This window comes from Chrysemys picta, chromosome 23, assembly GCF_011386835.1.
Source record: "Chrysemys picta bellii isolate R12L10 chromosome 23, ASM1138683v2, whole genome shotgun sequence".
Lineage (NCBI taxonomy): Eukaryota > Metazoa > Chordata > Testudines > Emydidae > Chrysemys > Chrysemys picta.
This window is the reverse complement of record NC_088813.1, coordinates 8,421,962-8,449,799: the sequence shown is the minus strand read 5'-3', so window position 1 is coordinate 8,449,799 and position 27,838 is coordinate 8,421,962. Positions and strand designations below refer to the sequence as shown.

Below are 27,838 nucleotides of genomic sequence, written 5' to 3'. Positions count from 1 at the left end.
TGATGCTCAACAGGATCTCACGTTTATTATTGAGAAGTGATTAATGGTGAAAAGAAAGGCAACGCCCATTCCTCATTGGCTTAACAAGAAACTGAAGAAACATATTCACTACACATTTTACAATATTTTTCGTTCAAAATTCATGTTCCTGTAAACAAAACAAGTTTTTACCACTGTTCTCAGCCTTTAAATCAAATTAATCCAGACTTAATCTGTAATCCATATAATGCACAAGAACAGAACATTTCTTAGGACTCCTAGTACTTGACTTTTGAGTAACAAAGGGTCAGAGGAAAACAAACCACCCTTAGACACAACCTTGGCAATAATTTCCATTCAATTCTTCCAGGCAAATAAACCCAAATAATTCATAAAATTCCTCCTCTTCCAGTCCAAGGAAAAAACAGTTCTTCCACTTTCTGCGGCGGATGTCCAAAAAAAGTCACAACTCGGTGTTCCAAGTGCAAATGTCAAAACCAGGGGGAAAGGAGGCACGAGGGAAGTGGAAGAAAGGGATGCAGCGGGGTTTAAAAATTAGAGAAAAAAGGCATATGCCACTTACGGACTTTCAAATCCGGAAAACATAGTAAAAAGACAAAAAACAAAGCATATGCTCTGAAATCACAACCAAAGCCAAAAGAAAGGGGACAGTTTTTACCTATACTCTACCTAGAAGGGATTTTTTTTTTGTTTTTGTTTTTTTAGTCCTATGTCTCTTGTGACATTCCAATACTTTTTTTTTTTAAACTGCAAGTTTGTAAGTTTTTTGTTTTAAAGTCAATGAAATTAAGAAAAAAAGTCCTAATTCTCTCTGGGGTGTTCTTTTTCTCCTCTCTCTCTCTCTCTTTGAAAGATATCCCAGATGCAACCTCTGCTGCAGTCTCTGTGGGAAGCGTAGCCTTTTACTTGACACGGCCTTGGCGTTCCTGCAGGAGAAAAGAGAAGGTGGTTAGTTTAGAGCAACTCTTGCAAAACTTCCATGGGTCAAGAGGGAACAGGATTTTGTTCACTACTATCTCATACACAGACCATGAAAACATAGGGCTGGAACGGATGTCAAAAGATCACCCAGTCCACCTCCCCACACTGAAGCAGGATTAGGGGATGGATAGCTCAGTGGTTTGAGCATTGGCCTGCTAAACCCAGGGTTGTGGAGTTCAATCCTTGAGGGGGCCACTTAGGGATCTGGGGCAAAATCAGTACTTGGTCCTGCTAGTGAAGGCAGGGGGCTGGACTCGATGACCTTTCAAGGTCCCTTCCAGTTCTAGGAGATAGGACATCTCCCTTTAATTTTTTCCTGCCATGAGGGCAGGGGACTGGACTCGATGATCTCTCGAGGTCCCTTCCAGTCCTAGAATCTATGAATTCCTAAAACCTTCCCTGAGGGGCGTTTGTCTACATTAATATTTAGAGATCTATCTGGGTTATGACCGGAGAGGTCCATTATAACTAAGGTGAATCTGAGAAACAGTCCGTTTCTGTTCAAGGAGCAGGAGCTCATTTTAAGAGGGCAGCTGCACATGGCTGGTATGACTATGTACATACATCGTATCGTGTGATGCCTCCCAACTTTTGCCATTTCCCCTTTAGAATAGCAGTTGCCACCACAACCCCTCCCCTCGCACCCTGCTCCTTTCCTCTCCCTACCCCCAGCAACATCTTTTGCAGACAGCAAGAGCAGAGGTCCTACCAGTCTAATTCATTAAAAAACAACTCTCACAGATGCAACCTGCTTAGATTCCTCCTGTTTTGTACAGCCTGCCAAGTATAATGAAGGGAAGTGGGACACAAACAAGGAAAGGGGGGGGAAAGGGCAGCCAGTGAAGAGCTAGTGAAATAAACAAACTACTCACTGCTAATGTTCTGTCAATTAACTGGCTGGACACAGTGTGGGGGGCCAGGTAGAGGCAGCCACTGTGCTAGTTATCAGTGAGGGTTTCCAGAGCCTCACTGGTGGGGCGAAACAGGGCTCTCTTCCCCATTCCTGTAAAGGGATCTTCAGAAAGCAGTTCCCAAGAGACCTGCCTCCAGTTCTCAATCCCATCAGGCTAGAAACCAGTCTAGAGAGCGAGTAGGTAACAGTGGGGAGGAGGAGTGACCTGCCCTGGGAAAGGAGGGATTTGGGGGCTTTCAAGAGTGAATTGGCAGCAGGGGTCCATTTGCTGAAGGAGATCAGATACTCATTTATGGCTAGTGAGAACAGGAACTGAAAACCGTTTGTGTTCAGTCCCTCAGTGAACTCGGCACTGGCAAGTTGCTTGCTCAGGGCTATAAAACCGAGCCCCTGACAGTTCTCCAACCACAGAATTCATGCCTCGTGAAGACTGATGATCCAGGGTACAATCCTTCATTTTAAACAACAAAGCTTCCAGCCAACAAGAACCGCAGACTCGGGCTGACGTGGGATTGGTTCACACTTCACTTTTTCAAGGCAGACAGTACAAAAGAAGTGCAAATGGCATTGAATGGAGTGGTAAGCACTGAAACCTAAAGATGGCAATCCATGAGAACAGCCATGCTGGGTCAGACCAATGGTCCATCTAGCCCAGTACCCTCTCTCTGACAGCAGCCAGGGCCAGATGCTTCAGAGGGAATGAACACAACAAGGCAATTGGCGTGATCCATTCCCTGTCATCCAGTCCCATCTTCTGGCCGTTGGGGGTTTACACACAGGGCATGGGGTGGTGTCCCTGACCATCCTGGCCAGCGGGTCTCAAACCTTTTTTACGGGCGACCCCTTTCACACAGCAAGCCTCTGAGTGCAACCCCCCCCCCAATAAATATGTTTAAAAGTGTGTTTAATTTAACACCATTATAAATGCTGGAGGCAAGCGGGGTTTTTGGTGGAGGTTGACAGCTCGCAACCCCCCCTCATGAATAACCTCACAACCCCAAGGGGTCCTGACCCCCCCCCGTTTGAGAACCCCTGATCTTGGCTAATAGCCATCGATGGACCTATCCTCCATGAACTTATGATTTTATAGACCTATCATATCCCTGCTTAGTCGTCTCTTTTCTAATCTGAACAGTCCCAGTCCCTTTAAATCTCTCCTCACATGGAAGTTGTTCCATATCCCTACTCATTTGTTGCCTTCTCTGCCCCTTTTCCAATTCTAAGAGATCTTTTGTGAGACGAGGTGACCAGAACTGCAGACAGTATTCAAGGTGGGGACATACCATGGATTTAATATAATAGCATTATGATCTATCCCTTTCCTAATGGTCCCTAAATCGTTCGCTTGTTTGACTGCCACTGCACACTGAGCAGATGTTTTCCGAGAATTACGACTCCCAAATCTCTTTCTTACGTGAGAGGGGCTAATTTAGACCCCCTCATTTTGTATGTATAGTTGGGATTTTTTTCCCCCCCATGTGCATTATTTTGCAATTATCAACAATGAATTTCATCTGCCGTTTTGTTGTCCAGTCTCCCAGTTTAGCGAGATTCCTTTGTAACACATTAGAGTCAGCTTTGGACTTAACTATCTTGAGTACTGTGTATACTCCTTCATAAGCCAAATTTTTTTTTAGTAAAGAAGGGAAGCACCAGAGAAGGGGGTCGGCTTACGAACGGGGATAGAGAGGGAGAGGTGGGACACAGCCCCTCCCACCAACAGAGGGAGCAAGGAGAGTCAGCGCAGCCTGCAGAGCCAGAAGAGAAGAGGCGGGGCCAGAGTCTCTCCCCCCCCAGTCTGGCCCCCCCGGAGCAGGCTGCGGCCAGGCCAGAGACATCCTCCCCTGGCCCTCCCCAGATAAGGTGGGAAGGGATGGGGAGAGTGTGGGGGTCCTGGGCTAGGGTCATGTGGAGGGTGGTCACAGGGGTTACTCCCCTAACTCCCAGCTTCTCCCCTCCAAAAAATTTCCCCACCAGTTGCTGTCCCGGCCCGTCAGGGTAAGCAGCTGGCGTGCTGGGACACTTTGTTTACTTAGGTTTACCTCCGTGCCTGAGGACGCTCGAGGTAAACAAACCATCTCGGCCCACCAGCGGCTAATCCTGATGCTTGCCGACCCCTGAATTATAGGGTCGGCTTATGAACTGGTTATAAAATTTTTCCATGTTTACTTATCCATCCGGGGGTGGGGGGTGTCGGCTTATAAACGAACCGGTTTATGATCGAGTATATATGGTAATTTTTGTAGCGTCTACAAGTTTTGCTACCTCACTGTTTGCCCCTTTTCCCAGATTTGTGGATACGCTGAGCAGCACAGGTCTCAGGACAGATCCTTAGGAGACCCCATTATTTCTCTCTCTGTTGTGAACACTGACCATTTATTCCTACCCTTTGTTTCCTATTTTAACCAGTTACTGAGCCATGACAGAACCTTCCCTCTTATCCCAGGACTGCCCACTTTGCTTAAGAGCCTTTGGTGAGGGACCCTGTCAAAGGCTTTCTGAAAGTTCAAGTACACCATATGGACTGGATCACCCTTATCCACATGTTTGCTGACCCTCTCAAAAAATTCTACTATACAGATAAGGCATGATTTCCCTTTTTAAATGCAGCGTTGACTCTTCCCCAACATACTGTGTTCATCTATGGGTTTGATAGCTTTGCTCTTTTCTCTAGTTTCAAACCATTTGTCTGGTACTGAAGTTAGGCTTACTGGCCTGTAATTGCCAGGATCACCTCTGGAGTCTTTTTTTAAAATTGGTGTCACATTAGCTACCCTCCCATCTTCTGGTAGAGAGACTGAATTAAAGCGATGGTTACACATCACGGTTAGTAGTTCTGCAATTTCATACTTGAGCCCCACCCAGTCCCTTGGGTGAATACCATCTGGTCTTGGTGACTTATTACTGTTTAATTTATCAATTTGTTCCAAAATCTCCTTCTATTGACCTCAATCTGGGACAGTAGAAATGTCAACTATTTTACTGCTGATCATTTTAACAGAAGCAGGTAGTTATTCCAAAATCCCCAAAGTACCTCCTATGGTTCTCCAGGTGCCAAATCCTCATCTGTTCCCTACCCAGCTGCCAAACCCCCACAACTTGCCCTTGACAACTGCTACACCACAATTATGCATTGTCAGGATAAAAATCGACAGTATATCGAAAAACGAAAGTGGAAAAGAGTAAATTACATTGAAATTCATATCAAAGAAACCTCAGTGGCTACTGCATTGATATCATTTGTTTTCATGTTGGATTCATTAACTTTTTAAATGTTAAATGCAGCTGCTGTAAAATTTCCCTCTGTGCTACTTCATAATCAAGGGGCTTTGCCACAGAACTTGAGTCCAGCTTACCACAAAGGGTTAAAAAAAATCACGTTGGAGAGAGAGAGATGCTAATTTAAATCGACTCAAAGCATTTTTTAAACATCTCTGACAATTTAACATGCAACGTCAATAAGACGACCAAAAATTTGCCAGCAGATGACCTCTCCATGAACAATGATGCTCACATCCAGTTACTGATTGCCCTCTTTTCTCCACCTAGTCATTCCCCGTGATCTCTTGCTTCAAGTTCATTGAAAAAGTTGGCCCTCACTGAAACCATTCTTGGATCCAGTTTCTACCCTCAGCACTGGGAAAAGTTAACCATTACCATTCACCATCAACAACGGAAAATGACAGCTACAGGTGTCTGGTTAGCCTCAGGCCTTTGTACCCCAGTACAACTCCCTGGGTCGAGACGCTTCGGCTTGGTCTACATTGAAAAAAGTTATATTGGCATAGCTACATTGGTTAGGCATGTGAAAAACCACCCCCCGACCCACAGAGTTATGCCACCAAAACACAACTATGTTGACAGAAGAGTCCTTCCATCCATGTAGCTCAGATCATCTGGGGAAGACTGTGTTCTGCACTCTCAGAAAACTCCTTCTGTCACAGTCTGTCTCGACACTAGGAGACTCTGCTGGCATAGCCTCCACAGGGTAGACACAGCCATGTTTTGGTACAAGGGGGCCTTTTCTGATTTGGTTTATGTCGCTTGGAAAAAGGTTTAATCTAAATCTAACCAAACCACCCTTACACTGGAATAAGAGTGTCTGCACCCACTGGATAACCAGTAAAAGTTTCGTGCAGGCGAGGACTAAGCGCCAATTTGCAACAATACATTTCCTACCCCCATCAACCAAGGATACAGTGAGTGGAACACCGCTTCAGTTTTAAAGCTTCTTCCCCACAATAGGCCTAGTCAACCCCTTTCTCCACAGGACATTTGAGACAAAGCCCTGGATACTTACACGTTGCCTTTTAGATGAAAATTAGGCTAAGGTGGAGCAAATTCTGTTAATTAATATCTGCCATACAAATGGAGCAGACCTGAAAACAGGCGAAATCAAGAACCACAACAGATAACCAAAGCAGTTTTGATCCCTGGGTAACACGGTACAAATAAATAATAAAGCCATATGCCTAGGGGAAGCTGCAAATCGAAATGAAGTTGCCAGGTCTTTCTCCTCCTCTGCCTCCTGGTTCTGAATCCAGCACGGTTCACTAACCAAGGACAGATGGCAATATGCCACACCCACTCAAGAAGAGGTCAACTGCATGAACTGAACTCTACCTTCTCAGGCACAGATGGGTTTTAAGCTAGCTGCAGGAATACACAGCCTTAGAACTGCCACCCCCCCATTGTAGCTTCAAGTGAGAGAGAGTCCCATCTTGTCCTGCAGATGGTGGCTGCAGTCCCTGCTGACCACTTCAACTGATTAGCTGACCAGACAGATCCCAAAACACGCGTTTAATGAGTTGCTTTGTCCTTCCCCTTCCGGGAAAGTAAAGCTACTCCAAAAGCCAAAGCACACACAAGGAAAGGAAGACAAGGGGTCTAAGAGGAATAAGAACATAAGAATGGCCCTACTGGGTCAGACCAAAGGTCCATCTAGTCCAGTATCCTGTCTTCCCACAGTGGCCAATGCCAGGTGCCCCAGAGGGAATGAACAGAACAGGGAATCATCAAGTGATCCATCCCCTGTCACCCATTCCCAGCTTCTGGCAAACAGAGGCTAGGGACACCATCCCTGCCCATCATGGCTAACAGCCATTGATGGACCTATCCTCCATGAACTTTAGTTCTTTTTTGAATGGCACAGGGGAGATGGAGCAAAAAAAGTCACAGGATGCAGGAACAAAGGACAACACAACCCAAGAAGAGTCCCAGAAATGGATCCTTCATGGAATCTGGAAAAAGGCCAGAGACAGAAGGAAGCAGACTAGATACGAACGGTTTAATTTCAGGATGGGGGATCGTACCGCAAGTTTCTCTCAACTGAATATTCAGTATAACAACCTGAAGAGGCTTGAAGAACTAGTGCCGCATTCTGGCGCAGAATAATCCCATGACTTCCCCCACTATTGCAGCTTCACAGAATATTTAGGGGGAGTTTCTTATAAAGAAATGGTGTAGGGCGGCTATTTGCCCCGTTCAGATTTTTGGCTCATTCTGTTACCTGCTGCAAGCGACTTTTCCTTGCATGGCACAAGGATCTGGGTTTATGCTCTCATCCATGCATATGCCATGGAGGGAAAGCGAGCAGTTTCCTTCTATTCCGGTGCAACCACTTGGGGTCTGAAAGGCCAGTGTGTACTAATGTGAGCACTGCTCTCAGTGCTGAAGGAGATACGGGGCGTGATTTCATTCTCTTCATTCATGGCAGTAGTTTTTTTCTGTGCTTTTGTTTGTAGCTGAACGAGCAGTTTCTCTTGCATTTCCTTCTAGGAAAGAGGCCTTAGTCTAGAGACGACGTCCCCTCTATACAGTCCAACATTGTCCACGCCCTCATCCAATGCAGTGGGACATCCCACCACCCACCGGGAGAGATGTCTTGCTCTCCAGGGGATATAGAAGGTAACAAGTGAGTGCTGGACTACGAGAGAGAGAGGTAGGTAGGCAGATCTTCTGGGGTCAGAGGTGGGGGTTAAGTGCTGTGTACCCACAACATCTCTATTCTTGTTTTTCCTCAGATCTCAGGAGTGTGGGGAATCCTGCTAAGCTAACACCCACGCAAAATCCCAGGAAAAGGGCCTGGGGCATGTGTACCTGCAGGTATGAACCATGAGATTCTGCCCTTTGACATGTGAATCCCTGGATGACAAAAAATATCCACATTGCGTTTTATTAAAGTTGCCCTTGATCAACAAAGATTGGCTCAAGTATAATGAAAAGTAGAAGAAGAGAGAGGGGACAGACCAGGCAAAGCGAGAGCTGTGACGTGTCAGTGAAGGATGGGGAAGAGCACTGTGGGAATACAATGGGAGGACTAATTGTACACAGTACCGAGCAACACAATGGATAACAAGAAACGTATCCTTGCTCAGAGCAGGTGGAATAGACACCTATACACTTTTGCAAGCACGGCCGTGGACATGCTGTGTTTACAGATATCCTAGAGAGCTGAATCAAAATTCTCCATTCCAGAAAAGGCCAGAACGTGATTATCCTGCATAATTAATTTCAGCCATGTCACCAGTTATAGGGAGGAAGCCATGATGTCACAAGCCGGCTTGTGACATTACTGAATGAATGGGTCTAGTGCAGCAATCGGATGAGAGGATGCAGTTTCCAGTCACACAGCTTGGGAGCCAATCCTGACAGGAGAGTAAAAGACTTACCTGAAAGTTTATAGTTAGCACCTACATACTATGACGAATGGCACATTAGAAATGACTGATACACAGATGCCAATACTATGTATTTGTATAGCACCTTGCAGGGGCTCTTACATTGATTTACAAGCAGCACTTGCTGTGAGGTAGGCAAGTATTATTCCCACTTTACGGCTGGAGAAAGATTTATCCAAGGTTACAAATAGGGACAGAACCTGCCACAGAACCCAGAACTCAACTGCTAGTTTCAGGTCCTCACCACCACACCAGTGATTGCCAAGCGTGTCAGCACACTTGGTGGTGGGCTGGTCACGGTGTTGTCCGATTTCAACACACGTTACTTTCCCAATGTTTTTCCACATAAGAAGCTGCTGTAATGAGCACAGGGGTGTTTTGTATGCCTGAGTGGGAGAAGTGGTGAGACCTGAAACTTTTAGGCTGTGGGCTGCATTATGGAAATTGGAAAACCCTTACAATAGACCACGCTCCTTCCGCTAAGGTCATATGCACTGATGACTAAGTTCTGTCCTCTAGATACATGCATGCAACTGCAGCAGAGATCAATGGGAGATGTGCGCCCTGCCCAACAGCAGAATTCAGCCCCATCTTCAATAACGTTTGCTGGAACTACTGGGATTCTTTAAATCTAGAATCATTTTGTTCACTTGGAAATAAACCCTTTGAGGCCTCCCATGTCAGATCATATGCAGTCCTAACCAAACTAACCCAGTTTCAGGGCTTCCAAAAGTTATGCAACAACACAATGACTTCTGACTTGAACTAGAAATAAGAGTGATGTTTCTACCAATGATGTTTTTGCTCTGCCAGCCTTTCCAACAAGATCAGCTTAAAATGTGGTTATGGTTAGCACAAATAACTCACTGAAATAGCACCTTCTTACTATGCTTATCCGCTCCCCATGCAGCTTCTGAGTCTTAAAATGCTCAGTTTATATACAAAACACAATATTTTACTACTGTTGGCACTGGAAAGCCAATACAACTGCAGAGGAAAGAGCTGCATCCTACCCTGACCTACACAGCAACAGAAACGCTAGCTTCATTCAGTCTGCACATTTTTCTTGGTTTGTGACAATGGCTGAATTTTAGTTATCACTCTGCACTCTTGTAAAGGAGCTCCTTAAAATTCAAAAAAGTAAATATACTAGACATGTTGATAACCCCATGCTAGAACTCCTCCTGCTCCGATAGCAAATTAAAATTTAATCAAAATCTTGATTAAACAAGAAAGCCTAACAACTTGACCAGAGGGCAAGCAAAGTGAGACCCATCTGTGGGATCATATGCCAAAGGAGGATATGTAATCAGTCCTGGAAATCTGAATTACAGGCACAGACAACCCAAGTGTTCCAGCAAATCTCAACTGCATCCGTCCGCAGGATATTGGAGAAGAGGGACTCTCTCAAAAAGGTCCACATCACAGACTGAAAAGCCAAATCACAGTATCAGGCTGAGTTTGCACATCCTGACAGTTAGAAAGGTCTTGCTTCAGCATAAAAACTGAGCACAACACCTAATGTTTGTCTAAGATGCTGATCACTCTGGTATCTAATCAACAAACGGCTATCAAGGCATACAGAGTAAATAGGGAACAGCAAGATGTCCTCTTTCAAGAGTGGTTGTAACCAAAACAAGACTAACCTATCGTAAGCACTTACAGAACCCCAACCACCACATGATCTGTGCATTTTAAACCACAGCTTGCATTTTTATGTCAACCATCCAGCTTGGGAGCTAGGGTGTCGGGAGGGACTTCATGGAAGTCTTAGAAAGACTGCCTCTATTTCTGCAGTGGCAGTTACATGCTGTCAGCTGTTCCTGGTTGTCAGCTGGCTGGCAGACATGCTCAAATCCCTATTTCCCCCCCCCGCACCGACCTGCTTTCAAGGCACCACCAAAACGGATGCAATCTAGTGCAAAGGACGAACTCTGCCAGTCTTCACACTCCAGATCAAAACGGCATTCTGAAGCAACAAGAAGTCCAATTTCTACAAACACTTAGAGGAACTTTCCTGCAGGATGCAGCTGCCCTGAAGCGTGTAACTTGCACAGGAAACAGAATGGTATGTGGTCCTAAAGCAAACAACAACATGCTACTGGACACCAACTACCCAAAGCCACGTCACAATGAGCTAGTTGGTCCTTTTCAGTGAACATGAGCATTTAGATCCCGTACAAAAACCCACAGGTAGTTAAGCTTTGAAAAATTTACTAGCACCCCTTACCCATCGGAAGTTAATACAAGTTATGGGAGCCTTCTGAGTGGGATTCCAGAGACATCTATTAAGCACCACTGGGCTTCCTACCTGGGCATGGTATTTGGACCCGAATCCCCTCCTGGCTTTAGTGTATAGGCAAAATACATTTGTAGCTTCCATTCCAAGATCCCGGAAGGAAACAGGATTCCCTATTCCCACACCCAGCTGTTAATAAGAACATTCCCAACACTCTCCTCCTCCCCCCACCATTTGGTAACTAGGTGCTACAGCTTTCCTGAACAGCCAAATATAAAAACTTACAAGAATCTCATTAGCTTTATTACTGTTCAGAAGGCTATGGGCAACAGCAGTGAAACTGACTATACTCTTGTAAGTTTCAAACTGTGGCTATTGGTGAGGCCTAGAATTTTTCTTCTACTGGCAAGTCCAGTCTTCTTCCCTTGCCCCAGTCTTACTTCATCAGATATTCTTGTGTATACATTGGCATGTATGTCATGACATACATGAGGCAATAATGGACTATTTTTTCAATTTGCTGGCCCTGTGCATTTGACAGCACTGTGCTACCGGGCAGTTTGACTGTTTCCCTGCTTGGGTCTTTCAAGGAGTATGGATCAGACACTTTCTGCATTGACTTACATGTTAAAGAGTTAAAGTCTCCTATCCCAGCTTTAATAAAGTCAATGGCATTTACCAAGAACCTTCCTTTGAATGTTGTTATGATTGGACTTAACAGTAAAGAGTAGAATTCACCATAACTTAAAACAAGGGTTAATGTGAAAAAGGTGCAAATGGAAGATAGCAAGTCCAAACAAAAAGACCTGGTATAACTCAAGGACTGTGTTAAGATCATGCCTGGTAAACAAGAAAATCGTAGAACTAAAAAATGAATGAACCAAAATTGGTGGGTCAGAAACTAGGTTTAATTGGTAAACAAAATCATGAGGGGATGGGCTACTCCACCCATCGCTCCCTTCTGGGGGTCTTAAATATTTTGGGGAGAAAAACTGGCTACTGAAGGAAGCTTCACCATGATGGCTGGTACCCCCACCATCTCCAGGGACCCAGGACCTTTGTCGCCCTGATTCCGAGACACGTCCTAGCCGGACCAGGCCAGACAGAGGGACCCAGATGAGCTCACCACCTTTACGGACTCTAGCTGAATCCCAACCGCCACCTGGGATGAAACAGCATTAGACTTCAACAGCAACAGCTCCAGCCACCTCAGCTAACAACTTCTCTTCTCCCCAGGCGGCCAGTTATTGCCATCTTTCATATTATCTAAGAGACTATTGAACAAGGAGGTTTTTCCTTCTATAAATTTTCTCCAGCTAAAGGGAAAGGGATACTGGATGTTAAAATGTAAATCTTAAGACTTTACATTTCAAATGCTTTGACTGTTTTTCCTTCTTTAACTTTAATAAAAGGTTAAAATGATTTTTAGAAATAGTGTATTTAGCTTGCTTAGTATCAAGGCAAAGTCTTTGTATATAAAACCCCTGACCTTGTTTAACACGGTTTAATGTTAACATAAACCAGTTACACCATTTATTCCATCTAATACATACAACAGTATAGTACATCCTTGAGATTTAATCTGCAATGATTACAGGGAAGTAATGCACCCTTGGTGCAGGCTTGGGATCAAATCTCACTCTGGGTCACATGAAATGGGTCCTATGACTTTGGCTGACTACATAGTAGAGAATGTAAGTGTTAGCACCACACAATTTGAACCACAAGATGTTCTGGAGAGGGAAGTTCACCCACTTCCCGGATTCAGAATCTCAATTGATGCGAAGCTAATAAAGCATTTGTTGTACTCATCGTCATACAATACAAATGCAACAGCCAGGTTTGAATAATACTGAAGTCTGGACAACTCTACATCCACCCCCATGGAGCCTGGACAACAAGTACTTCATTCTGTAAGCCAGAGAAGCTTAATATTCATTTTAAGATAAAGTCACAGACAACAGGCCATGCTGTCTCCCACTTCCATTAACCAGTTGATACCAAAATTCAGTTAATGAGCTCCAGTAAGGAGGGCAACACTCCCTAGGACTTTTATACAAATCTCTCTTTTTCCTAGGTATTTAAAAGGGAATCTTATGCCCTATGGACATATGAATTCCTACTTAGTTTTTTACAGTTGCATAGTGTTGTCTTATAAACATGTCTGAACCCAAGTATCAACCTGTTTGTGGCCAAAATATGACCTGCTACATAAGACTCCAGACAGCATGATCCTCAGGGCTTTAATCTCTTAAAGATCTACTATGATGCCAAGAAATTCTTAAAGGTAGCCACTTTATATAGGACCTATACTTTTGTCATTCTTATGACAGACAGGCCAGGGAGCACAGCAACCAATAACTCCTTTTCTGTGTGCGCATTGGTAACAAATGCTTTTTAATTTCAAGCTCAATTCGACAGATGAGAAGGAAATTATAGTTTCTTTTCTTTTTATTATTTTTCCCCCCCAAGTTCCTACCTTACTATTCTATTACAAACAATAGAAAAGCAGCTAACACAAAAAACCGCTCAGCACTGCCCTTTTAATTTAAATTTAAAGAAATTCTAACAGTATGAAACTAGAATTGCTGTCTGCGTTTTGAGTGCTCTATAGAATGGCTCACAAAACCCCCAAATGCTGTTATTAACCTGATCAAATGCATTATTACATGACTTATCCTTCAATTAAAAAGCAGCACGCCGGGCAGCTACGCATTGGAAAGAGCAACAATCAACTCCCTCGTCTAGTCATCAGCTTGCATAACCACAATTCTTGTTAACCGAGACTTCCTTGGACAACTTTACTGCAGTAAAAGTGCAGTTGCACTATTTTACAGGACAAATGGTCCAGTTGTGTGCCACTGAGGAACCGGCTTATTAACTTGTAATGCTGTAAGATTTACTATTACTACGAAGAACAACGGAGTACATTTTAGAAATTAAGGCAGGGTTCTAATAACCGTAGCTAATATGCTCATACAATGACAAACTAAAGAGTACAAAAAGAATCCTCTTAAATTTATACTCGTCACCGGACACCTTATATAAGAGACAAAGCAAAAAAAGTGACCTGTCGGACAGAAAAAGGTCACAGGAATACATTCTAAGAACAAATAGAAATGTGGGGCTGGAAGGGACCTAAAGAGGTCACAAAGTAGCAGCCGTGTTAGTCTGTATCCTCACTATATGTTCCAGTCTATGCATCCGATGGAGTGGGCTGTAGCCCACGAAAGCTTATGCTCAAATAAATGTTAGTCTCTAAGGTGCCACGAGTCCTCCTGTTCTTTCTAAAGAGGTCAGTCATCTAGCTCATGTAAAGCTAAACCTACTAAAACTCTGAATACAGGAGGTTCATGTGTTCACACACTAATACTTTCCTAGTTCTTCCTAGACACTAATCAGCTTAAGTAGTGTCACCTGACCAATTATACTTCTTCACTGGGCAGAAAAAGCAGGCAAGAGAACACTACATATGCTCAGCTGCATCGAGCTTTCAGAAAACAAAACAGCCAACTAACATTTAGCTTCAGAGAAAAGAAACTTTCCTTGAGAAATTGCTGCTTCTCAGATTATTAAAGCTAAGTTACCTAGAGTTCTGTAACACTGCCCTCCACCAATGGGCTATCAGCCAGTGTTAGTAAGTTACCCACATTTCCCTAAAAAAAACACCAACATTTTCCCTCCATGTATCAAAATCTCATGAAGTTTCTGGGGAATCCTCTTCCTAAAGCACCCCAAAAACATTCAAAGAACAGCAACACAAACCCTAGACAGCAGCACCTTTAACTTGAATTATTGGAGAGGGGGAAAATCAGACACCCACCACATTAAAAAGGCTTTCATTTTAGTTCACTGTGGTATTAACAGCTGATGCATGCAGCTTAATGTTTGTTAAAAACACAAATGCCAAATAAGATCATTTAAGGGAATTGAGACATATCGACAGATCAAGTTTACTTTGATCAATAAGGACAGAGACAACACTGAGGGAGAAAAGAAAAAAAAAGTCTTTTGCAAACTGTCCCTTGCCAATGTGCCCCTGCACTGTTCTGGAGAGATCACCGCCAGCAGAACAACATTCAATTTCCTTGGTCTCTTCATGATGCTGCCAGTGAGGGTACCAGTTGTGATTAAGCAATTAGCTCATTGGAAAATGGCCTGAGATTAACTCATTTCATGTAGGCCATTCCCTGCTAGAGGGTAATACCTTTTGGTTACTCACAACGTGTACTGCATTTGACCGGGTGGCCTAGAGGTGAAAGGCTCTTAATCCGATTACCAATCCTAAAGAAACAATTTTAAACTTCTCATCTTGACAACTTCTAGGGATCAGCTTCACAAGCCACCAGTTGACTTTAACAGCCATTAAATCTTGTAGCTTAATGAGATTTATTAACTCACTAAAACTCAGAGTACATCTATGCTACAAGCATTACAGGGGCCCAGCTGCAGCGCTGCAACTACCCCATTGTGGCACCGACGTTTGCTACAAAGACAGAAGATGTTTTTCCTTCACTGCAGTATATCCATCCCCTTGAGAGGCAGTAGTTGGATCTATGGAAGTAGTTTTCCATCGACCCAGCTGTGTCTACAATGGGGGTTAGGTCAACCTAACTGTCACGCAGGATGCAAATTTTTTCACAGCCCTGAGCAATGTAGGTAGGTCAACCTAAGTTTTAGGTGTAGACCAGGCCTCTGTGTCGTTGCAGTAACTAGAACTGGATTACTTTTCACAATCTAACTTCCATTTTGTTTGTACTAAGATGGCTTTTGGTTATTCTTATTTTACAGCAGAGGAAAGACACCCTTCTTCTAAAGGAGGAAGCATGTTTCTGGATTAGAGCATACAAGAAAGAACCATAAGATTTCCCTCTTAAAAAACCCCACAGAATATATAAGGCTCATTTATCAGTTTCAATTAAGTGCCTTGAGGTTGGATAAAAGGCATAATAAATGCAAAATACACATAAGCAGGTAGGTACTGAGACAAGTAGAGCAGTTTATCCATTTCCTCTATTATCATATCATTGCAAATGTATTAACTAGCATACTATTTACAGAAGGCTGGATCCGGGATGTGCATTTCAGAACTTTAAAGGGCCATAGCAAGGATATTCAGCACTGGCACACCTATCAATCGACCTCATACTGGCCAGGTTTTTCAGGGGGTTTAGTACAAGTATGGTAGGTAATCTTATGACCCCTGGATGAAAGGAGCCATGTCAGTGCAAGCAAAAATTACTTTACACCATGAACTGCAATACCCAAGAAGACAGAGAAGGAAGTTCTAACTCTGTTTACTCAGAATGGTTTTATCATGTTCTACAGGATAACACAACAGGCATTAGGCAAGAGAACAGTAACAGAAGAATCATGAGGATCTCCACCAATCTTTGGAAAATACTTCCCCTCCTGCTTCTCCAGCCAACTACAAAACCAGAAAAAATACAAACGGTGTTCAACAAAAAACAAACAGTGCTTTAAAAGTGACCATAAAAAAATCCAGGTTAGTAAATGCAGATTTAACATTTAGTTTTTCCACAAGTTGCACCCCTCAAAATTGGCAGTGACATTTACCACTCAGTATTTTAAAGGAGGTTTAATATTCCTTCGAAGCATCACGTGTCAACCAATGAGAAAAGAGAATACACTTCAGGAAATAATGGTCCATTTGGCAAATCCTACGTCTCTGTTTTGAGATTGATAGATACATTCCGACACCCAAATCAATACAAGCTTGATTCTTACCTTCTGAAAAGTACCTTTATCAATAGTGAAGGAAGCACACTACAACACGCATTGTCACTGGAATTGGAGAATGTCAACCTTTATGCAAACTCCTTTCTAAAGTCCACAGAACGTGTGCACTGTTTACATGCAATTCATAATGCCAAGGCAACAGAACAGAGCTATAAAGCGGAGATCCAGTGCAATTCTGTAGAGAGCATTCATTTTACCTCCATTGCTTCTGAGTCTGGAATACACAAGATGTTGCCATTCCAATGTAAGCAGAATCTCATGAGACTTCCCTGTTAAATATGCATGACCACTTCACTGAAGTCAATGCAACACCTTCTAGAAACAAAGGGTTACTGCTAGTTTTAAAATATAAAATAAAGCAGGCCACATGCTGCAGCAGTCAGTGATGGAGTGTACTGTGGGAGCAATTGTCAAGGTCTTGAGAAGCCTGAAGCCAGCTTGAGAAGGACTATGTTGGCTATCAGCTTCAACAGCCTTGGATAGGAGAACATCGAACGGTTTGAAGGAAAATCTAATTCTGGATTGGAAACCAGAACAAAATCTAACTAAGGACAGGGAAGAAGTAGATACCAGCATAAGAACGTACGTACAGCAGAGAGCGGCCCAGTGGTCTGTTCGTAATAGATTTAGACAAACTCAGCCTTTTAACTTCCCTTTATAAAGTGAAAGGACATAGCACAACCACCAAAGTAAAGTACCACTTACATGCCTGTTTAGATATGCTACACAGTGCTCTAAAGAAATCGGTCACTCCCATATATCTTGGATGCAGGTATTCTTAAAGGGATAACCTGAGAAACAGGAGAGAAAACACAGGGAGTCCCCAAAATTTTGAGAGGGTTAGGAGAGAGTACATTCATTAGTCACTCTGTGTAAGCTGCTCTGCAGAAACAACTGTAATAGAACAGCCTTGGCCAAGTTTGAAACCAAACGAAACAGTTGTAAGCTTGTTAAAAGTTAGGCATCAGCCAAACTTGGAGATGTTTAAGCTTCAAGGAACAAGAATGCAGAACATGTACATAGCACCATCTTCCACTGACTGTGACTGCAGAGACAAAGAGCCCTTAGCAATGGGGTTTCTTCAGTACAAAAGAAGTCTAACAGACCATGGACAGGCAGTCTGCGTCATTAACTGCTGCTGGGGCAGTGTTTTAAATTGGTATGTGAATCCTTTTCAGGTGGCCAGCTGAGGTGCTCACAGAATGCTGCCCACACAAGATTTGCTTTTGCCAACAATAGTCACAAGGCAGAAACACAAGTATCCATTTTATTAATGCCCAACAAAACTGGAAGCCAGGAACCAAAGTCTGCTGGTTCTCACTGAAGTGATGAAACAGTAGCCGAAGGAAAACCTAAAGATTTTCAAGGCTGCATCAGAAAGTGATCCGAAAGGTCAAGCTGCCCGAGGTACTGTACTGAAAATGACCGGCTAAGTCACTTCCTCCATACCAGACATTATAGGGCAGGGACCCAGAGCATATACCATAACAAAGAAAATGAGTCAGTGGTCAAAAGCAAACGTACTACTTCTAAACATACAGGAGTTCATTCCTTGTATCTCTGAAATTCATAGGCATGTTTAAATTCCCTCACAGGGAGAGAGGAAATAGTTTCCTTAACCACTTCTCTACTTGAGTGGTACACTAAGCTAACTCAAATGTAATACCAAAAGGACTCTCCAATGTTCTAAACATCTTTTTCAGCTCCCATTCCTGCTCTTAGCATTCTCTGTCACTGGTAAGTCTTTTTGAAGGAAGCAGGGGAGAGAAACTGCAAATACATTTTAAAAAAACTGAAGTTGAGGTTTAAACCAATTTAATTTCTTAAGATGCTTCTTGTATGGACCATTAGTAAGTTACAATTTAACCTTTAATATTTAAAAAATAGTCTAAACTTTAAAAATCTAACAAGTTTTCAAATCTGTTTGCTGGGAACTTTCTGCACCTTTGCATTTGTTCTCAGTTCTCTGCTGGGTTCATCACACCCCTTCCCCCTCTTCAGCTGCCTCCCTTCCCCAAGATGTGACCTTTCCTTGCACTGCAAATTCTGTTGCTCTGCACACCTCAAGTGTGAAATGTATTAGGAATCCCACTTCCTGAAGATCTCCAGCCCACACTTCAGTGATCAGATTTCTTAACTTCTCCCTCTGCTGCAAGTTAAAACTTAGTCTGCTCTTGTCTGGTTGCTGCATTCTGGGCCTCAAATGACATGGCAGCTTTTAGGACATGAAACCACCCAGAACCTCCAAGCTGCCATCAAGTCCGGCCAAGTTCACACAATGTCAATATAACTATTCCAATGCGTTCCCACCCAGACTTACAGGTTTTCTGCTAAATGCTAGTCATGTTTGGTATCCCATCTCTGTATACTAGTAACAAACATTAAAATATTGTACTTGAAAAGGTGTGCCCTGTTACATTTGTTGTTCAATGATTGTCACACTGAATTGTTTGCAGCTTATGTTTTAGCTCTTCAAATACCAGGTGGGGGATTTCCGGTTGCTGGAACTAAAGAGGGCCTTACATAACTTGGCAACAAACCAGGAGCTGGTGCTAATTTTTAATTAGTGTTTTGGATCAAATAAGAGTTATATCCCTAAGGGGGGGCGGGGGGGGGGGAAGAGTCATCCACAGGCAAATTCAACACCCTGATTTGTATCTAACAACTCAGTATGGATGGTACTTTAACTCCACCGGGAAGAATGTTTTGACAACTAAGATTCCGCATTGCTTTGTTACATTATCATAGATTATCCGATTGCCTCTCTTATTGTAGAACATATACTTGGCAAAGAGGAGTCTTGACAACACTGATCAATTTTATTTTTTTAATCAGGTAAATTTGATACTCAGAAAAAAAAGTTGGACTTGCAGCACTGACTAGCGTCTAGGTTAGCGCAGGCAGGTGCCACATAAGCTTCCCCACACAGCTCCACCAGAACATCCGTGCTGTTCTGCAGAACTCCCTCCTACTCTTGGTCCCATCCAGATCAGGAGCTGCCATACTAGATAGTGGGTTCATGATGTGGGGAAGTGATTAGCTAGGACTAAAGTGAGACCCCAAACTCACTTATGAGCGCAAGTCTCCAGGCTACTTCATTAGTCCATTGAACCACCTAGCTTCTCTATGCTTCCCCAGCCCACAAAATTCCTGAAGACAGGTAGGCAGGTTACCTTTTTAACATTTTCCTCCTCCTCCTGGCGTTTCTCATAGTGTGAGAAGTCATCAAAGATGGAGGTGGTGTGCTTGTAGGTGGCAATGATTTTCAACACCTGCTTAGCCTTTTCCAGAGGCACTTCCTGAGTGTCCCTGGAGTTGGTCACTGGTTTATTCTCGTTATTCTCTAGGCGGATGTGCCGCAGCTGGCTGTTGGGAACGTCCTTCACAAAAATCCACCTGACATCAAAACGTCCCTTCCATTTGTCCTGGGACCACACACCTGCACATGTGTTGTAGTCCACAGCAGATTTCATTTCTGCCACTCCGCAGAAGTGACCACTGCCGTTGACACTGAACAGTAAGTAAACGGGGCCTTTCCCGTTCATGGAGCGATAAGCAGCATCCAGTCTCTTGTTGCCGTGCTCTGTACTGCACCAGATGTTATATTTAATGGAACGGTGGATATCGTCCTCAGAGTAACTCTTAATGATGAAAACCCGGCCGTGTTTTGGGTTCCAGTCAAAATCCTTGGGGTTGTAGTTGTTGATGGACCTCAATTTCTCCAACACCGGGTGCGGCTCCGAAGGAGCGGAACCAGAACTGGCTTGAGACTGTCCCACTCCATTACCATCCACTCCGTTTTGACCAAACCCATTGCCACGGTTACGAGGTGCAACCCAGCGGGTTGGCTGAGCTGCCTGTTGCTGCACCGGTAGCTGGCCTGGCTGTGGTGGTGGTGGGGGCAGTGGCTGCGGCTGTTGCCCTGGAGAAGCCTGTACCACTGGTGGGCTGTTACTGATCTGTTGGCCCACCGGTTGAGGGGACACCTGGGTTGGCTGCTGACCAATATTCTGAACTAAAGCCTGGGAAGGCGCTTTTGCTACTGGCCCTTTGTTATCCCAAGTTCCAATATCCATGTTATGTTTTATTGGAGGCGGCGGAAGACTTGAACCTGCAATGCCATTCTTGGTCTTCAGCTTGGGCTGTTGTTTCGCAGGTTTGCTAGCAATATCAGCCCACGATGTCGGTTTTGGAGGAGCAATGGTAGCAGGAGGCAAACTGTTAGATGCCACGATATTACTGGTAATGGACCCGCTACCAACAGCGGAACCAACAACTTTTGGGACATTGCTTGCAACATCCGTGCTGCCCAACTTCAGTGCTGCCATCCCTTGGTCTATGGTATTCATGCCAGGAGCCTTATTTAGAGTCTCATTGGCAAAAGCAGACTGTCCGTCAATCATGGCTCCACCCAGTGAGCTTGGTGCATAAGCATAATTGCTACTATATCCAGAGCTTTGAGTGGACTGTCCCTGAGAACTGTTATTCCCCCAAGCTGAAAAGTCAATTCCACTTGGAAAGAAGTTAAAGCCATGCTGCCCAAGAAATGGAGTGCTGCCAAGGGCCCCTGGCTGCCCAAACATTGCATCTGGGAGAAAGTGAGGCTCCCCATTGCTTAGCTGTCCATAGGATGTTAAGTAGGGCATGGGTGGGTCACCTCCTGTAGACCAGGCAGCTTCGCCTAACGAGTAGGAGAATCCAATGGATGGACTGTAGTAGCTTGGCAAGTAGGAGTCAGACATTGCAGTGTATGCATTATTCTGCAAAACAAAAATAAGCACTGAATAGTTAGAATAAGCAGAACAAACCATCAAGGGGCCTGGAATAAAAACCCTTTTATTCTCTTCTCGTGCCCCACCCCCCTACCTCAGCTGTTCAAATATATTCAAAGCCTTCAGTAAATAGGCTCCGTGGCTTTCAAATGTATCCTCTGTCAAACGTGTATTAAAACAGTTTCATTGCCAGAAAGATTAAATATAAAGATTTAGGACACTATTCATCCCAAGATGTAGAAGCATGAAGTTTACAGATGCACCATGTGGAACTGGATTTTATAGCATGAGCAAAATGATCTGGAGCTGTTCAACATTTTATCTAGAGTACAAAGAATACCATCATCATTTAGTACCTGCCTGATGCAGTGGGTTTTAAGGTGGGTTGTTGGTTTTTTTTTTTGGATGGGGAGCATTTTATAATCTGCATGGTTGGTGGGGTTTTGGAAGAAAGGGATATAGTGGGGGGGGGGGGCGGGGAGGGAGAAGGAGACCAATAAAAAGCACTATTAAAATTATGAATAACTCCTTAAACGGTTTTATTAAAGGCCACATTTATTTCTATTGAAATTATCTCAAATTGATTATCCATAAAAATGTCTCCAAAGGTTAATATTAAGAACTTTAGAACCAACATGGAATTTACAGTATCATCCCCAAAACTCAAACTATTCTGGAGCTTCGGCCACACGTTATTAGTAACATACTAAAACATGGGATAACCTAAAGCTTTTCCAGAGAGGCCCTTCCAGCACAGCTACAGAGACGGACTTCAGGTTTGGAAGAAAAACTTCCTGAGTTTTCTTCTCTAGATGTTTACATCCAAACAGCCCCTACATTAGTACCAGGGATGTTTCATTTTGCAATTCGGAAACTTAACAGACATCACTAAGACTTGCTTACATGAAGATCTGTCATTTCATATTTAAGCCATACCACCAGGGAGTTCTTGCAGTAACACTAATGGGTTTTATCATCCAGTAATTCGAACCTGCAGCACACAGGTCTTAGTGCTACATGACAGTTTACATGACAATCCAATGCAGATAAGATGAAAGCCAGGTTCCGTTCCTGTTTAAAAGCTTGGCTTACATCAGGCACCACTCCATTTTTCATTGAATCATGCCTGTGGGTGCCAAGAGCAGTTCCTGAAGGACTTCATGCCATATATGCATCAAAACCTATATAGGATCAAGATAGCTCTGCACACTAAAGAAACAGCAGTTCTGTCTCCCTATCTCTTTTTGAATTAAGTGAAAGTAACCTGCCTAGACTCAAAATTAAAAGAACAGGTTATATTTGGCCTGAAATTTATCTAAAATTAGTAGAAAATTAATTGTAAAGATACCAATGGAGACAGGTTTTGTTTTAAAAAATTCTCCTGAAGTTCTTGTCACCCAAACAAACATCAGATCACTGGGCTACTGCTTGAAAACGGAAAATAAATCTGACTAGTCTATTTTCATTTTCCCAGCTGAGAAGAAAAAGATAAGTGGCACAATAAAAGTGAATTCATAGATTCCAAGACCAGAAGGGACCATCATGATCATCTAGTCTGGCCTCCTGGATAACACAGGCCATAGAACTTCCCCAAAATAAATTCTAGAGCAGATCTTTTAGAAAAACATCCAATCATGATTTCAAAATGGTCAGTGATGGAGAATCCACCATGACCCTTGGTAAGTTGTTCCAACGGTTAATTACCCTCACTGTTAAAAATGTACGGCTTATTTCAAGTCTGAATTTGTCACTTGCAATAATTTGTCATTATACTCCTCTCGGCTAAACTGAAGAGCCACTTATTAAATATTTGTTCCCTATGTAGGTACTTGCAGACTAACCAAGTCACCCCTAATCCTTCTTCTCTTTGTTAAGTTAAATAGCTTGAGTTCCTTGAGTCTATCAGTTAGTGTGTTCGGAAGAACAGTTCTAATCATTTAAGAGCTCGATCTTGCTAAACCTAACTCAGTGAATAGTCTTTACTTTAAAAGTTTATGGGACTATTTACATGAATGAGATGTTGCAGGATTGTGCCCTACCCTGTAGTGTGTAATATAAATAAGGATTTTTTAAGATGTTAGCTACAAATCATACAATGTTCCTTTAAAGGATAGAGACACTCTCCCCAGTTTCACAGGTAATTTAAAATACTCCAAGCAAGTTGGCCTTAAAAATATATAATGAAGACTACATTTAAAGCTGGGTCCCATTCTATCCTAGGGATGAGATCTTTGGCTTGACAGATTTCTCCCATACAGTGCACACAAAAAGTGACACAGTCAGATCAAATTTGGTCCCTAATCAAGTCAACATATTCTCTTTTCACCCATTCTCTTATGTTTGGTCTCAAATAATTTTCAGGGGAGGGCTGGATTACAGAATAGACTGATATATTGTCTAAATCTATGTCATACAGAAGAGTTATATTTGTACAATAAACCTATGAACATACAAATTAAAATAAGGGTTAAAACAGTAAATTCAGAGAAGAGAGGTCTGACTGCTCAGTGATGAAATCCTAGCAATGTGCATACGGTTATTAAACATGAAGTCCAGTGCTTCTATCTCTCTCAAACTTGAGTGATGGAGTGTCACTGATTAATATGCAAACAGAACTCCACTAGTATTCAATTCCCCTGGATGACTAATGCTTTTTGAAAAGTCCCCCCCCTCCCCCCGACTCACTCTTCCTCTGCATTCCTCTCCCCAGAGATTAGAGTTCTAAAGACTTTTTAAAATGTTTAAGACTCACTAACTGTACATTTGAACTTCGGAATACAAAGCACCTTAGTCAAATTTAAGGAGATTCAGTAGGTTGCCAAATCAGTTAATAGTGGCTCCTAAAATGGCAGCTCCCACTTGCTCCTGAATTAAAAAGTATGCACCTGTGTCATCTAGTTACCTAATGTTTTAAACATATTAGCTGGAATGCAGTTTCAAAATGCAGCCACCCCTCATTATTTGTATTACCATAGCCTCTAGGAGTCCTACTCATACGCAGTTGACTATGTTAGCAAACAATTTAATTTCTGAGCGCCTTGTATACATTTTCTGTCCCATCTTCCGATAACGAACCTTGACACTGTTTTCCTACCAGCCTGTTCCATTTGTTCAGGGGCACCACAGTCAACTCTGACTGTGTGATTGTTTCTCTCATCTTATATGAGCTGACAAAATACGAGAGCAGGTGACAAACTATACAACATAGTGAGAAATGAAAGGAAATCATTCTAATGGGACTTCATTTTATTTGGAGCTAACCAGTTTTGTCTCATCTTTTATTTTTCTTGCTGAATATTTCAAGGGACACCATCAGTTTGAAATTTCATCGGTTTCAAAGAGTCTTCCAGTATTATGCCAGCCAGTGAATTCCCCTACCAATTTTTGTAGTTCTACAACCAATCATTTTCCTATTTTAAAAAAGAGTTTTCCCTGTGTCCTGCGAAATACCATCACAGAGGGGAAAAGTGAGTGACTATTCATTAAGTGCTTATTAAATGTTCCAAACAAACAAAACAAAAAATATTGCTTTTCCTCTAAACTATCAGATATAGTAAATTTAGCTGTTTAGTTAGTAGGTAATAATTTCACACAGAAGCGCAACTTGTAAATTGAAAGTCTCTTTAAATGTTCAAAAACCCTTCAGAATTAGTAGTAGCAACTTCTATGACAACAAAAGTACTATCTAATGAAGTAGGCAGGGACATAGCCATCTGTATCTAGGAGTCTGCGAAATAACCTAAACATAAACACTGTCTACACAGATTCAAAACTAGGTTTTTACACTCTTTCTGAGAACTAGACTCCTAAGTGACCTTACCAACCAGGTAGGCTGCTAATGATAGCAATTAAGTTCACTAGAGGCAAGGGAGGATGGGCACTGATTAAATTAAAAAAACAAGGAGATATTAGAAAGTCATACTTGTTGCAAATTAAACAAAGATAGAAGCCTATTTAGAATTCTCATGACAGGAGCTGATCAAATAGGTATCACTGTTTGAAAAAACTCCAACTATAAAAATGTGGTTGACAAAACTAAATGAATTGAGAAATGCAACAACTTATTGACTATTTTAGACTAACACCTGGACTGTTTGAGAACAGATGAGCTAACTGGGATGAACGGAAAAGTCACTAATACAGCTTAATATGTATACCTACCATAACTGAGTCTATACTGCCTCAAGTCTGTCGTATTCCTTCATCTTTTATATATGTCACACAATACTCGTTTAACAGGATTAACAGTATAAGTTATCTTTACTAAGAAGCTAGTAACAAAAATACAAAAAAAGAGTGGTGAGGTCTCTGGTAGTGACAATTTCAGATTTGACTGCAACCTTTACAGCTCAGTTTCTAATTAAAGCTAAGGTTTCGTTTGCCACTGCCTTTTCATTTATCAAACCACCTAGTCTGGTTTTTGTAAAAAATAAAGCAAAACTAACTTCATGCATTTTCCAGTTTGCTTGGTAAAGAGATAAGAACACTGATAATATCCTCTCCGAAAGACAAGCCTCTAGAACATTACCACATTTTACTGAGATATTTCACATTGCCATATAATACAGTCACTCCTCATATTGTATAATCAACCAGAAATGAGTAAGGAGGTGACATGTCTTAAGAGTAAAACTGAAAGTTCAGAAATGATCACAAGATTTATGAATTCCTTTTACTACTTCTAGCATCATCAGAAGCACAACATTTTATGTTCAGGATAAACATTTTGGGGTTCAAATTCTGCCCATGGCTACATCTGTGCAACCCATATAAGTCGCAGAAGTGTTAAGGAGCGTCTTTTACCCTTATGTTTGTTCCCCAACCCCAAGGTATTTTTTAAAATTATTGCTGTTAAAAAAAACAATATTCATTGTAGCAGCCCTACACCTAAATAATAATATTTAATCAATTAACGAGAATTACCAGAGTGTTTTCTACTCACAGTACTGCCTATTTACTGACAAAACAGAGTATTATTTTAACAGCCATAAAAAGCTAGCAAATGTCAATCTATGGGGTAGAGGAGAGGACTTAAAAACTTCAAAGAAAAGCCAAAGAAAAATTCATTTTAGTCAGTCACTGGCAGAAAATTAAGTAATTGCTTGGCATACCCTACCCCTTAACTAAAGAGAAGTTTTGTGGTACTCACCGGCCTGGCCTGAGGACTCAAGTAGGGTTCAAAGTCATCATCATTTAACCCATCCTTCTGATGCACAGATCCATTTTGCACTAAGGACAAAATTCATACCCTTAGAAAGAACTCCACAATTCAAACAAGTACATGTATTAACCTAAAAGTATTTTTTGTATTATAACATCGGTAGTGATGTCACTAATGTCTCACTGGTTCTGAATGTTGCCGGCTGAGCCACATTAATAAGGGTAAGGTCTCACACACACCAGCACGGTCCTCTAAAGAAAATTTCCTCTGACCCACAATGGAAGCTAATCTAAGTTCCCTGATTCACTGACAATTACTTCTGCTGTATAGCTTCCAGACATGACCTGCAGGCAGCTCCAATATATAGACTCACCTGGAGGCAACACAGAAGAGGTGAGATTGCTAGAGAAATTCTTTTATCCCGATGCTGAGCTCCCAAAAGAACTTCGTTTCCCACTCCACTCTTATTTCCCATCTGATCCTTTAAAATCCCCATTTTCCATGTTCCAAGGAACCCCCCACATTCCTCACGCCTCCGCCCCGCAAAATCCTGCCCCCCTGCAGCTAGGCCACCACGGGAGCCCCACACGCTGCCTCCAGTCCCCCCGATTTACTACCACCACCACCCAGGGATCCCCACACCCCAGCTCCCACAAAAACATCTCCTCCCACCCGCGTCACCAGGGGGCCCGGCTGCCTCTCACCTTTGTTGCCTTGGCCCTTGGGTCTCTGGAGCGGCGGCAGGAGGCGGCGCGGCGAGACATGGAAGAGAGAGGAGGGGACCGCGGTGAGTGCGGGGAAGAGGCACCGGGCGCCGCAGAGCCCAGCGGGCGGGAGCTCAGGAAGCGCCGGGGTGGGGGAGAACCGGGCTGGATGGGGCCTGGCCCGGGGAGAGGGGGGGCTGGTCCCTGGCGGCGGCGCCCCGGGTCCGGGCGGCGAGGCCAGGCCCGGAGCCTGGCTGGCAGGGGAGGCCCCAGCCGGACCCGACCCCAGCGCGGCCTGGCCGCAGCCTCCCCGCCCTCGCCCAAGAGCCGGCGCGGCCCTGAACCGCCTCAGGGCTGGGGGAAGCCAACGCCGCCCCGCCGGGGCTAGGCCCGAACCCGGGGCCTTTCCCAGCTGCCTCCCCCGAGCGCGGCGCGGCGAGGCCGGGGCGCGGCGGCCGGTACCTGCTCCAGGAGGCTGCTGGCCGACATGGCTCCGATCGGGCTCCTCGCGGGCGGCGGGGGCGGGCTCCGGGCTCCTCGCGGGCGGGCGGGCGGCGGCGGCGGCTTTGTCCGGGGAGCGGGGCGCAGGCACCGCGCGGCTCGGCTTCCTGGCGGACTCTGACTCGCC

General features: G+C 43.5%; 1 protein-coding gene across 2 annotated transcripts; it reads right to left on the bottom strand.

Annotated features, from left to right (window-relative positions):
• On the bottom strand, positions 1 to 27,838 carry YTHDF2 (YTH N6-methyladenosine RNA binding protein F2). 2 transcript variants are annotated; one of them, XM_005286158.4, is made up of 6 exons: positions 27,673 to 27,838; positions 27,211 to 27,235; positions 26,495 to 26,574; positions 19,747 to 21,333; positions 17,279 to 17,364; positions 1 to 926 (listed from the first exon to the last, which is right to left on the bottom strand). In XM_005286158.4, exons 1-5 carry the CDS (start codon positions 27,697 to 27,699, stop codon positions 17,308 to 17,310), a joined length of 1,776 nt encoding a protein of 591 aa, XP_005286215.1. In that variant the 5' UTR covers positions 27,700 to 27,838; the 3' UTR covers positions 1 to 926; positions 17,279 to 17,307. The 2 variants fall into 2 exon arrangements, with proteins under 2 accessions (XP_005286215.1, XP_005286216.1); XM_005286159.4 differs by lacking the exon at positions 17,279 to 17,364.

Bases quoted from the DNA above. Each gene is read 5' to 3' on its own strand.
- YTHDF2 (XM_005286158.4), bottom strand. From the start codon at position 27,699: ATGTCGGCCAGCAGCCTCCTGGAGCAG. The intron at 21,334-26,494 runs GTGAGTACCACA...TTTGTTTTGCAG, and splicing joins TGAGTCCTCAGGCCAGGCCG to AATAATGCATACACTGCAAT. The intron at 17,365-19,746 runs GTAACCTGCCTA...CCTGTTTCTCAG, and splicing joins AGGAGGAAAATGTTAAAAAG to GTTATCCCTTTAAGAATACC.